This window comes from Myotis brandtii, unplaced genomic scaffold, assembly GCF_000412655.1.
Source record: "Myotis brandtii unplaced genomic scaffold, ASM41265v1 scaffold1044, whole genome shotgun sequence".
Lineage (NCBI taxonomy): Eukaryota > Metazoa > Chordata > Mammalia > Chiroptera > Vespertilionidae > Myotis > Myotis brandtii.
Window position 1 is genome coordinate 217348 of NW_005353514.1, and position 14034 is coordinate 231381.

Consider the following 14034-nt stretch of genomic DNA (forward strand, 5'->3'; position numbering starts at 1 on the left):
CACCCCTCACTGTTCCCCACCAGCCTGATGCCCCCTCACTGTTCCCCCAGCAGCCTGATCACCCCCTAACTGCTCCCCCACCGGCCTGATCATCCCCTAACTGCTCCCTCGCTGGCCTGATACCCCTAACTGCCCTCACCTGCTGGCCTGATCCCCCTAACTGCCTCTGCCCCGCCACCATGGCTTTGTCTGAAAGGAAGTCCGGAAGATGTCCGGTCTAATTAGCATTTTACCCTTTTATTAGTATAGATTACATTGTTTCCCATACAAATAACTGTAAATCTGCTTTTGCTCAACCCTGTAAGCAAATGCACACATATACACAGTATGTTTTAGTGAGAAGAAAGTATATTGTACTATTACAAAAAATTTTACGCATTTTTATTCTTACTCTTTTCAAAATTAATGCGACACATTATGACTTAGTGTACGCATATAATTTATGAGTAAGTACATATGCTGTTAGAACAGTGCCTAGCACACAGGGAACACTCAGTAAATATCAGGTATCTTCATCATAATTAAGGTACATGCTCAATTTCTTTTACAGATCAGGTACATGAACAAAAAGTTTGGCATATACTGATCTAGGTAAGAAGCGATGGTGGCTGGAAGACGGTGACAGCAGATTCAAAATAGAAAGGCAGACAGATTTTTTATGTTCTCCAGGGACTGTCACAGGACCTTTTGGACAGTTTCAGTGTAGGATGAAGAGGGGCCTCAGTGATGACTCCTTTTCTGTGGCTTGAGACAAAGGAATTGCCACTTATGATTTTCATAGTACTCAAGGCAAGAGTCGAGGTCCCAGCACTGCTCCTTATCTATGCCTCATTTTCTTCACAGATTAAAACAATAATTTGTACTCTATGCCTAGCATTATGGAGAGAAAACCAGATACAGCACAAAAATTTACCAAAATTGGCTGACAAAGTATTTTTAAAATCTTAAGATTACCTATGTTAAATGTAGACAACTTTATAAAGCATTCTTTCAATGGAGTTCACTTTATCTCTAAATCTGAGATACAAGAAAAAAATATATATATATGTGTGTGTAACTTTAAAGTTCTTCGATTTGATACTTTTAAGACTCAACTTTGATACAAAGTATAATTATATTCAAGATTATTTGTTCATAATACATTAATAAACTGCTAATTTGAATTTACGTGGTAAATTTATCAAACTGTACAAATTAATTTTATTCAGAATAATCTTTAATTCTTAAAACTATACATGTATATACATATCATAAAATGCAAGCAAATACTCTTTTCATAAGACAATGGTACATTGAGATCACAAAGCCACAATTAAGACCAGAGAAAAACTTTTAGCACTGTTTTTCAAAATTCATAAATAACTCGTTCAAATACAACTTTCTTCATTACCAAAATCATGTTTAATCACTGTAATTTCTTTCCCAGAAAGTTTACGGTGTCAATGCTATTAGCCATTGTAAGAGTAGGGGACAGGTTAGGGACCCCAAAACTATGTTTTTTAGATATACTTTTTCATTAATAGCACAAACTGCATTTCTGGTACTTCACATCCCATTACAGCAGTAGTTCTCAACCTTCTGGCCCTTTAAATACAGTTCCTCATGTTGTGGTGACCCCCAACCATAAAATTATTTTCATTGCTACTTCATAATTGTAATGTTGCTACTGTTATGAATCATAATGTAAATATCTGATATGCAGGATGGTCTTAAGCGACCCCTGTGAAAGGGTTGTTCGACTGCCAAAGGGGTCGCGACCCACAGGTTGAGAACCGCTGCATTACAGAGAGGAAAAAGTTTTTCCGTTAGTTTCTTTCTATTTCATCTAACAGAATATACATGTAAGTACAGAAGGTGGAGCTAAGTATGGCTAAAATTAGGGCAGGCAGGTAAGAAATCAAAATTAATATAAGTAGTATAACATGCTTGCTTTCTTCTCTAGTATCCATATCATTACAAAATTTTCTTTTGCCAGACAATATTGGAAGAAAAAGTCTTATGTTTCTGTATACCCCTTGTACATATAAAATGTAACAGGTCACACAGCTCCTATTTCAGATCTTTAACTTTCCACTCTCCTCCACCTTAAATTCCTCTTCCTCTCATCTCCAATGACTAGTTAACTAAACAAAATAAATTAGTTTTTAAATGTTCATGAAAGAAAATGACTCCAAAAAAGACAAAGACAAAGAAGAGGGCAAACAAGTGTGGAACAGAGGGAGCATGGAAAGCTCACATGTCTGAAGATATCCACTGCAATGCTACTTATAATGATAGAAACTGTGGAATACATATTTGATAGATTATTCTTTCATTACACTGAGTATGCAGTAGCATGAAAAGAGTTTTATTTGGGAAAAAAACGTATAAAATGTATTAGTATTGCAACTATGTGAGCAAACATGCATATCCAACAATGAAACAGATGCTGCATAAATACAAATAAAGGATGAAGAAATTTTCCCACTAAAATCTTGTAAAAGTTTTAAGAACAAACTTTTGAGAAAAAAATATCGATAAGTGATAACAACATTAGGTATCCTCGTAACACATCAATGTTTTTGATAAGGAACGGAGGCTAACCTAAAGGAGGCACTCCATGGAAGTAATTTTTAACAGCAAGGAAGTACTATCCTCTACTCACCCCTCATGGATATTTATAAGTTGTCAAAATGATCAGGGAGTATTTCTAGCATTTGGGGGCAAAGCCAAGTATGATGGTTAATTTTGTATGTCAACTTGGCTGGGCCACAGGGTGTTTGGTCAAGCATTATTCTGGGTGTTTCTGGATGAGATGAACATTAAAATCAGTAGACTGAGCAAAGCAGACTGCCCTCCATAATATGGGTGGGCCTCATCCAATCAGTAGAAGACCTGAATAGAACAAAGGCTGATCCCCAGAGAATAAGAGAGAATTCTTCTTGCCTTCAGACTTGAATTGAAACATCAGCTCTTCCTGGGTCTTGAGCCTTTGGACTTGGATTGGAACTACACCATCAGCTGTTCTAGGTCTCCAGCCTGCCAAATCACCCTGCATAACTTGGGACTTACCAGCCTCCATAATCACATGAGCCAATTCCTTATATAAGCCTCTTTCTGTATATGTGTATATGTATCTATGTATATACACACATGCTATTAGTTCTGTTTATTGGAGAATCCTGAATAATATACCAAGGATGCTAAATGTCCTACAATATCAGTGGCTGCCCTATTGAGAAACACTGAGTTGGGTAAAAATTTTGGTCCCAAGTGGTGGATAGAGCTTCGGCCTATGGACTCAAGGGTCCCAGGTTCAATTCTGATCAAGGGCATGTACCTTGGTTGCGGGCACATCCCCAGTGGGGAGTGTGCAGGAGGCAGCTGATCGATGTTTCTCTCTCATCAATGTTTCTGACTCCCTATCCCTCTCCCTTCCTCTCTGTAAAAAATCAATAAAATATATATATATTAGAAGTGTATGTACCTCCTAACATTCCGCAAATCATCCAGTATCAGACATATATCAAAGGTTTGCCATCTTTGTTGTAGAGTCATACAAAGTTACTCTAAAGCAGTCCCTAAGTATTTGGTGAAAATCAAAATTAAATTTACCTCCTTTCTTTCCACATATCCATATTTAAACAACCTCATACTGGTAGCCCATAGTGTTTTTTCATTTCACAGCATTTTAAGTTGCAGTCTCTATATTTCTTAAAAATTTTATTTTTTCTTAGAAGACTTATAAATATGTATAAAGTTACGCATATTTTTCCTCAAATAAAAAACTCTATCAATATATAATAATCACGACTTTGCTTTTGGCCAAGACGTAAATAGACCAACCTCAAACAGACTAGCTGTGAGTTCCTCCAATTCCTGTCCAAGTTGATCACGTACTTTAGAAAGCCTCTCACACTCTTCATCTTTTAACTTCAGTTCCTGTGAGAAATTGATCATTTTATTTTGGGTTTCCATAGTTTTAAGTCAGATTCAGCAGACTATATAATCTTTACTAATAAGATTACAAAATATTAATACTGTCCCCTCCTACAATATTCACCCTAAAAATGTTTATTTAGCACTTGCTATGTGGAAGACAATGAGGCAAATCTAAAATTACAAATAATTCTAACTCACATATTAAATTTTCATGTTTCATAAACATCCAAAGATTAAATATTATATATTATGTGTGAAAATAAACAATTAAATGATTTCATTCTTTTTTCCTTTAACTTTTCTCTGAACATATTTATTTCCATCAAGCAAGCAATTTCTTCAACTATGCATATTCAATAAAAGTTCAACAGGTTTTTTTGCCCATTTTTGCTTTAAAAATTGTTTGTATATAATTTTATGTAATATACCACAATTAGTCTAAAGTTTCCATCAGGAGACTATACCATTTAACACTACAATAAGAGACAAATGATGCCTATTTAAAATTCAGAAGAATGTTAATAACAAAAATCACATCTTACATTTATACATAACTCCCAATAGGTCACAAAAAATGTTAGAAAATTTCTATATTAAGATGTTACAGTATGATTGTCAGATAGGTACGAGACTTATCAGGATGTTCACTTAGTAAGTTATATAATGTCTAATCCAGCGGTCGCCAACCTTTGAGACCTCACAGACCACCAGTGGCGACCACTGGTCTAATCACTGGGGTCTATACGTGAAACTAATATAATATTGTATATCAACTATAATTGAAAAATAAAAAATGATGTAAATGTAAAAAATTTTAAGATGTTACTAATATGCAATTTTATGTTGCCCTAAATTAATCATCAAATTTAGATATTAAAAAAAAATTCAAGCTCCTTATATATTGGTCACAATTGAACTAATAAATAATGGCTTAGTTGTGTAATTATTGTGGTGGCAGCAAAGTTTTTGAATTTCCCAAGGACAACTCCTGAAAGCTAAATATACCAAATAGGATATCAGAAAAACCCAATGACTACATCTACACTAATAATAGACATATGTAAATTGACTGTGCCTTTGCAACGCCCCACAGCCAATCAGGAGTGAGTATGCAAATTAACCCAACAAAGCTGGCGGGCCTGTGGGAAGCACACACGCGCCGCAGGCACCGAGTGGCCAGGGGCAGGGTGGGACGCTTGCGTCATCACCGATGACGCAGGCGTTCTGCACTCCCCCAGCTGCTCCTGGCCTCTGGGCAGCGTGGCAAGGCAGAAAGGTGGCTCCGGCTGGAGCGAAGGCGGTGCCAGCAGCCAGAGGAAGGAAGGCCCACTCTTGCACGAATCTTCGTGCATTGGGCCTCTAGTCTTCAATAAAAGTAGGTAAAAGAGAATCCCCTCAAAGCTTAGACTATGAGGGGATGTGGCTGCACTGCCAACACTGCAGGATCAGCAACTCTGTGAAAGGGAGCAACAGGAAGTAAATGGGACTACAGAGGTACCCTGCAAAATCCCAGAACCCAAAAAATCACTGTAAATACCCCTAAAGCAAAGGATTCTACCATTGGTGGAAACTGGAAGAACAGACTGAGAACAAATGGGGAAAAGGGAAAGGTTTTCTCAGGCTCCATATTGCAGGTGAGCGCAAAAATCTGTCCTGAGGAAGCAAATGGTCCTACTGTGAAGCTCTACACTCTCAGCTCTCTCAAAGCATCCAGCAGAGAAACCCTTCCAGGACACAGCACCACGCTAAGGGAAAAACTCATGTTATCTGAAACCAAACTGCAGGGCAGGAACAATGGAGATAGAGAGAAGTTCAGATATTAAAGGAGGAAGGTCAGGGCAATGTTCCAAAGGAAACAGACCACAGAAAATACTATGAAAATATATCTTATGATGTAATGTTAAGGCTGCAAGGCTCACAGAGACACTGGGCTAGAGGAGAAAATTTTGAATAAGGCTTACCTCTGAGAGAAGTGGCTACACAGATACACTAATAACAATAGAAGGGAAAGCCCTGAACGTAAAACTAAGAAAGTTATCCTGGTTTATCCTACTCCTTCACAGGAACCTCCTTCCCATATTCCAGAAAAATCCAATTCATTAAAACATGGAAAACAGACAAAAATCTGTGAAGTTCTCATTATAAAAAAGTTAAACACAAAGCCAAGTCACCTATAAGGAAAAGAAAATCAGGCTGGTATTAAACATCAACAGCATTTTATATTAGAAAACAATGCAATAACATTTTTAAGATACTAAAAAAAAAAGTGAGATGAAGATTTTTTTATTTTTATTTTTTTATTGATTTTAGAGAGAGAGGAAGAGAGAGGGAGAGATAGAAACATCGATGAGAGTGAAACATTGATTGGCTGCCTCCTGCACGCCCCCTGCAACCGGGGCATGTGTCCTGACTGGGAATTGAACCAGAGACCTCCTGGTGCATGGGATAATGCTCAATCCACTGAGCCATACCACCAGGCAAGATGAAGATTTTAAATCCAGCCAAAGTGTCCTTCAAGTGTAATGTCAGAGACAAAGAGTTATAAACCTGTAAAACATTAGAGAATATCTCTCCCAGAGCATGCCTGAGTGGTCAAGTGGAGAATGAGTTTCAGATAATCAAGAAAAAAATGAAGAATATATAATGTTAAAGACTGAGGATAAGCAGCAAATATATTTAATTATAGAACTACAACTAAAAGATGTGGATATCAAGAGAATGAAAACACGAGAAAATATCTGCAAAAGACATATCTGATAAAGATGTTTGTCCAAAATATACAAAGAATTATTAAAACTCAATAGTAAGGAAATGAACAACCTGGTTACAAAATGGCGAAAGATCTGAACAGACACCTCACCAAAAAGACATACAGAGGGCAAGTAAACATATGGAAAAAAAATGTTCCAAATCATATGAAATCAGGGAAATGAGAATTAAAATGAGTACCACCAAAAACCAGAACACAGACAACGCTAAATGCTGGCAAGGATGGGGAGCAACAGGGACTCTCATTCATTGCTGGTGGGAATGCAAAATGGTACAGCCACTGTGGAAGACAATTCAAGTTTTTATAAAATTAAACATATTCTTTTTAAAAAATATACATAAGACTATTTATTGCAACAGTGATTGGTATGGGAAAATATTAGAAATAACCTAGATACCTATTAATAAGGAAGTAGTTAAATAAATTACAGTAATCCATACAATGAAATGGGTTCAATTTCAGGATTGGGGTTATGGTTAATGTGAATGCTGAGAGAAAATAGTCAAGATAGCTTAAGTAAAAAATTCAAGATGTGAACAGTGCTTAAACACCTTTACATATTTCAATAGGTAATATTTAGTTTCGTGCATACAGAAAGCCTTTAAGGAAATACATAAGAACTTCCTAACCAGGTTGTCTCTGGGAAGGTAACTGGCTGATTGACAGACCGAAAGCAATCTGACAAAAACTAAACACATTTTAATATACAACCCAGCAACCACACTCCTTGATATTAAACCAAAGGAGCTGAAAACTTACGTCCACACAAAAATCTGCACTTGAATGTTTATATATTCATAACTGCAAAAACTGGGAAGCAACCAAAATACAGGTGAATGGATAAAAAATTCAGTAGGCAAATGAATAAACTGTGGTGGTACAACCAGATAAAGGAATATTACTTAGGACTAAAAGGAAATGAGCTACCAAACCATGAAAAAGCATGGAAGAAAATAAATGATGTTACCATATTTTAAAATCCAATCTGAAAAGGCTGCTTACTGTATGATTCCAACTGTATGACATTCTGGAAAAGTAAAACTATGGAGACAGTCAAAAGATCAATGGTTAACAGGGTTTAGAGGGTCGGAGGGATAAGTAGAGCATAGAGGATTTTTAGGGCAGTGAAACTATTCTGGATGATACTGTAATGGTAGCTCCATGTCACTGTACATTTGCTAAAATTCATAGATGTATACCACCAAGAGTAAACCCTAATGTAAATACAGGACTTTGGGAAATGATGATGTGTCAATGTAGGTTCATCAGTTGTAACACCAAAAACTCTGGTGCAGAATGTGGATAATGAAGGAGGTTGTGTGTGTGTTGGGACAGGGTTTTATCAGAACTCTGTAATTCCCTCTCAATTTTTCTGTAAACCTAAAACTGCTCTAAAAAATAAAGTGTTGGTTTTTTGTTTTTGTTTTGTTTTTTAATGGGGATAGCTCTAGCCAGTGGTGAAAGCACTGGCCCATGCACCGAAGGGTTGCAGGTTCGATTCCTGGTCAAGGGCATGTACATGGTGGGGGTGAGTGCAGGAGGCAACAAATCCATCTCTCTCTCTCTCTCTCTCTCTCTCTCTCTCTCTCTCTCTCTCATCGATGTTTCTCTCCCTCTCCCTCCCACTCCCTTGCTCCCTTCCACACTCTCTAAAAATCAATGGAAAAAATATCCTCAGGTGAGGATTAATAATAAATAAATAAATAAAATGGGAATAAAGCTGACAAAACAATTATATAAATGTTATAAGCTTCAGGAATGTAAAAGTAATACACACAAACAAAAAATAGGAGAAAGATTAAACTAAATTCAGAACATCTTAAATATTAACTGGGAGTAAAGAGATACAAATCACTTTGAGGCTCACAAATCAATTAGTATAAACCTAAACATGTTTAACACCATAGAGATTACCATTATTTTAACTACAATTTAATTATACAAGAAAAAGAAACAGTAACTAGATAATTTCGGTATTTTTCAAGGTAGGGAACAAAGGCAGTAGCTAAAGAAGGGCTAGGAGATATTTATATCTTCAATTAAAGGTAACAACTAGAATGGAAATCAAACCTTCTAAAATACCAAAAAGGAAAAGAGGAGGAGGAGGTCACACACACAAAAAAATGGAGCACATAGTGAAAAGACATTTGAAAGCCATGTAACAGAAACATGCCCAAATATAGCACGTTTACCAATAAATGCAAATGGACATAACTCACCTATTAAAATTATTTTCAGACTAGAGGCCCGGTGCACAACATTCGTGCACTTGGCTTGGGGGGAGGGGGAAAGGTGTCCCTCAGCCCAGCCTGCACCCTTTAGCAGTCCGGCAGCCCTTGGGGAATGTCCAACTGACGGAGTCGGACATCTATAGCTGCGGCGGAGACAGGAGGCTCCCGCCACCGCTGCTGCGCTCACCAGCTGTCAGCCCGGCTTGTGGCTCAGCAGCACTCCCCCTATGGGACCGCACAGACCACCAGGGGGCAGCTCCTGCGTTGAGCATCTGCCCCCTGGTGGTCAGTGTGCGTCATAGTGACTGGTCATTCCGCCGTTTGGTAGATTTGCATATTACCCTTTTATTATATAGGATTAGCTAAAAAAGCAAAAATCTCTCTGTTCTCTATACAAGAGACATACATAAAACTAAGTGATTCAGACAGTAAAGATATAAGAATATAAAAAGTATACTAAAAATATAATAAAAATAAAAGAGGGCTGTCAATCTTGATAACAGAAAAGGCAGAATACAGATCAAAATCATTAGAGACAAAGGAAACTTAATAATGCTAAAGACTACAATGCAAAATGAAAACTTTAAAATACTCCCAAATAAATAAATACTACTAAATATAGAAATAGACTTAAACAAACAGAAAGAAGGATATACTACATTCTTGAAAAGAAAAATATCATGAAGGTGCCAATTTTCCCTGAGTTAATTTATAAATCTGTAAATGCATAAATTTAATATCAGGTTCTTTTAAACTCTAACATTTTACTATTTTGTAAGTATATATGAGAACTAAGTCAATTCATTCAACTTTTCCTACTAGGTAGGCACTATGGTACTCCTTCAGAATACAAAACCAAGTAAGATACTACCCCTTGAGAAGCTTTCAATCTATTAGAGCAATACATATGTCATTCATGAAAGCAAAATTCTTGAATCACTTCCTAGTCTACTAAAGTGGCATAAACCTCACCCTAATACTAAAGACCCTTTACATGTGCTCAATTTCCTTTTTCAGAGTTATTTCCCTTGGTCCACACAGTAAAGCTAGAATTAAATTGGTCTGATTCACTCTTTATTATTGTTGACAGTATCACAGATGTCCCCCATTTGCTCCCCCTGCACCTTCATCTACCCCCAGCCCCTGCCTTCTCAGGCCTTCACCACACAAATGTGTGTGTCCACGGGCTATGCATATATGCATATAAGTTCTCTGGTTAATCTCTTCATGTCTCACCACACCCCTTCCCTCTGAGCTCTCTCTCTCAGTCTGTTCCATGCATCCATGCCTCTGGAGCTATTTTGTTCATCAGTTTATTATGTTCATTAGACTCCACATATAAGTGAGATCATGTGATATTTGTCTTTCTCTGACTGGCTTATTTCACTTCGCATAATATTCTCCATGTCCATCAATGCTGTCTCAAAGGGTAAGAGATCCTTCTTTTTTACAGATGCATAGTATTCCATTGTGTAAATGTACCACATCTTTTTTATCTACTCATCTACTGATGAGCACTTGTTCTGTTTCCAGTTCTTAGCTATTGTAAATAGTACTGCTATGAACATAGGAGGGTTTCTCTGGATAAATTCTCAGAAGTGGAATCGCTGGGTCAAACAGCAGTTCCATTTTTAATTTTTTAATAAATTTCATACTATTTTCCATAGTGGCTGCACCAATCTGCATTCCCACGAGCAGTGTACTAGAGTTCCAGTTTCTCCACATCCTCGCCAGCACTTGTTGTTTGTTGATTCATTCTTGTTTCATTCCCCAAACTGATCCCATCCAGCTGGGCTAACCCTTTCCCTATAAATGTCTGCCTACCTTCTTTCTATGCTTCAAGGTCCAACTTAATCTACCTAATGAAGTCAAATTTGTATTGAATGTCAATATCATTTTTAGAATTTAATTTGTACTTTTCATTATTGTAATACCGTTTCAAAATTCATTTCTTCAACAACAAACATGAATTTTTTGTTAATTGGATGCTAATTTTTCTGTCAGCATCAGGCATTTATTTAGGTGCTAGACACACAGAAAAAAAGTGAGACCCAGTCCATAGTTTTCACAGTCATAGCCTACTGAGGGTAGCCAATCTTTAAACAGATTCGCAAAGCAATTGATAGGAGCTATAGTAGTAATAGGTACATACTAGAAAAAGGAGTTTGCCAAATGTAAAGGAAGGAATAAAACAGTATGGTTTATAGTAGCTAAAGATGGGGAGGAGTGGATGCCACAAGAGAATAATGCAAGAAAGTTAGGCTTATGGCCAGTCCTGAATAGCCATGGCTTAGAAATTGAGACTTCTGACCAGCGTGGCTCAACGGTTGAGCATCAGCCTATGAACCAGGAGTTCATAGTTCAATTCCCCCAGGTTGCAGGCTCGATCTCCAGGGTGGGACATGCAGGAGTCTGCCAATCAATGTTTCTCTCTTATCATTGATGTCTCTCTCTCTCTCTCTCTCTCTCTCTCTCCCCCCCCCTTCCTCTCTGAAATCAATAAAAATATATTTTTTAAAAAGTGGTGTTCCATATACAGTGGAACACTACTCAGTCATTTTAAAAAAGGTGAAATATTTAAAAAAAAAAAAAAGAAACTGAGACTTACTTGAAAGACGAGGAGAAATTATCTCAAAGGCAATTGTTGGAAGCTACCCATTGTCTTTACCATCAGAGAAGTGTAAACAAAGAGCCCAGAACACTAGTGAACCTTGAGCCCTGGCAAGGGCCAGAGCTATGCACCGATTGTTTAGTCCAGACAATGGTGGCTCAAGCAATTTCCTGACCAAATAGTCTCAGAGTAAATCTTTACTAATATTTATTGACCTTTAAGATTGTCTGTTACTGGAATTGCCTGCCTAAGGGCTATATGTGTACCCAAAATTGAATAAAAGGTGGGTAAGTCCTGGGCACCAGTGAAGTCCTTCAAAAGGTGGGCAAGGCCTGGGCACCAGTGAAGTCCTTCCCCTTGCATTGGACTCTCCGCCTGGCCCCCATTATTTCCAAATTATTATTTCTTGTCTCTGTCATTTCCGCGCGGCCCTTCTCCAGATCCCGAACCCTGAGCCACGCGGGACGTGGCACACACAGGCAATGGTAAGTCACCACAGATTTTAAGCAGAATGGTAACAATCAGATTCACAATTCAAAATGATAACTTGGACAGTGTGGTTAGGTTAAAAAAACAACAACTGGAATAATTGAAACCAGTTGATCACTGCAATATTTTAAGCAAGAAATATAGATTTAGAATGGTAATAACAGAGAAAAGAAATTCGAGAAATATTTAAAACACAGTGTCAAGACTCTTGATCAAGTGTACTAAGACATAATTTTTAAGATAAACATTTTATACATCAAGAAATAAAAATACTGTCAATGGTCCTGGACAGTGTTGCTAAGTGGTTAGAGTGTCAGCCCAAGCACCAGCGGGTCCAAGTTTGATTCCTACGCAAGGGCATGTGCCTGGGTTGCGAGGTTGCTCCCTGCCTCTGGTCAGGGGCATGCAGGAGACAGACAGTCGATGTGTCTCTCTCACATCGATCACTCCCTCTCCCTCCCCCCATGTCTATCTGTCTCTCGTCTCTCTTTCCCCACTTCCCTCCCTCTCTCTCTCTGAAAAGCAATGGTGAGGATTAAAATAATAATAATGATGAAATAAAATAAAAATACTATCAATGAAACTATGATACAATGCTTTTTTGCTTAGAATTTTCATTTTACACTACAGGAAGAACTCTTTTAAACTGATGAAGACACAGATTGCTATTGTAGGTCATTCTTTTCTTTTGTACCTTTCTTTCTGTATCAATGTCATATCATAGTGAGATCATTTTGAAGATATTTAACCTAGTAATTAAGTCCAAGAAATGCAGCTCCCAACACACATCATCCAATTCAATTAATCACACATGAGCAGCCATGACCAAGTGTATGTACATGTAGTCAATGATGACTGTCATGATTATTGTCCAGATGAGAGCAATTTTAAAACTTATACTGATCTCAGAGATCTTAAAATGGAGAAAAACGTATAACTCAAAATCAGGGAAACATTACCATGTATACATGTGTTTTCTCCCCAACTAGAAACACCTTAAGGACAAAGTTTAAAAATTTTTTATTTTTACCCTCTATAAGGCTCATATAATGCCATGAGTACTCTGGTTTCACAAGTAATATCTCTATCATAAAAACCCCGTGGTCGTGACACCATCACAGCAGAACAACCAATGACTGGTCACCAGGAGGCTGTGTGCCCAGCGAGGCACGCGCAGGTGGGAGGGTCTGCATGCACCGTGAGGCGTGCTCGGGTGGGGGGGACTTGACTCTGGGTCTGAGTTCCGCCCAGCGCAACGGGAGTCAGGCTGGGTCCCACCTCCCGCCCGGCGTGGTGGGAGTCAGTCTGGGTCCCTCCAGCGTGGTGGGTCTGGGTCTTGCAAAATATCGCACGCTGGGCCTCTAGTTTCTTTATAAAGAATATAGTAAATATTTATAAACATCCTTGGCCACAGTTAGAAGGGCCATTCTGAACATAGATCTGGTGCAGGTATGGTTTGTTTGTTTTATAATCTTCACAGGAGGATATTTTTTCCATGGATTTTTTTAGGAAAAAAAAATGGAAGGGAGGGAGAGAGACACAGAGAGAAGCATCAAAGTGAGAGAGACACGACGGTTGGTTGCCTCCCGCATGCACCCCGTCCAGGGCTGGGGACCAAGCCTGCAACAGAGGTACATGCCCTTGACCAGAATCAAACCCGCAACCCCCTTCATTTTAACCACTGAGCCAAACTAGCTAGAGCAGGTATGTGTTTTTGAGTGACTTTCTGTGGCTGCAAGATATTCCACTGGATTTTATTTTTTAAGTTATTTTCTTTCAGGGAAGAACAATTAAAAGATGAAAGTAATTCCTTATACCAATAGGTCTCACACTTTAGGAAATATAAGAATCAACAGGAGCCCTAACCGGTTTGGCTCAGTGGATAGAGCATCGGCCTGTGGCTGAAAGGTCCCAGGTTTGATTCCAGTCAAGGGCATGTACCTTGGTTGCAGGCACATTCCCAGTAGGAGGTGTGCAGGAGGCAGCTGATCGATGTTTCTCTCTCATCGATG

The 14034-nt window shown here is 38.2% G+C and overlaps 1 protein-coding gene across 9 annotated transcripts in view; it reads right to left on the reverse strand.

The window, feature by feature from the left end:
• RAB3IP (RAB3A interacting protein) overlaps positions 1–14034 on the reverse strand; it is a 40366-nt gene that overhangs the window by 19686 nt on the left and 6646 nt on the right. For 7 of the 9 annotated variants that reach the window (XR_001361901.1, XM_014538710.1, XM_014538700.1 and 4 more), the window contains exon 3: positions 3826–3921. The exons of the other annotated variants lie outside the window; for them this stretch is intronic. Coding sequence is in view for 6 of the 7 variants with exons in the window: in XM_014538710.1 (XP_014394196.1) it covers positions 3826–3921 (96 nt within the window). In the remaining variant the exon portion in view is untranslated. The remainder of the gene's footprint in view (positions 1–3825; positions 3922–14034) is intronic. 9 annotated transcript variants of the gene reach the window in all.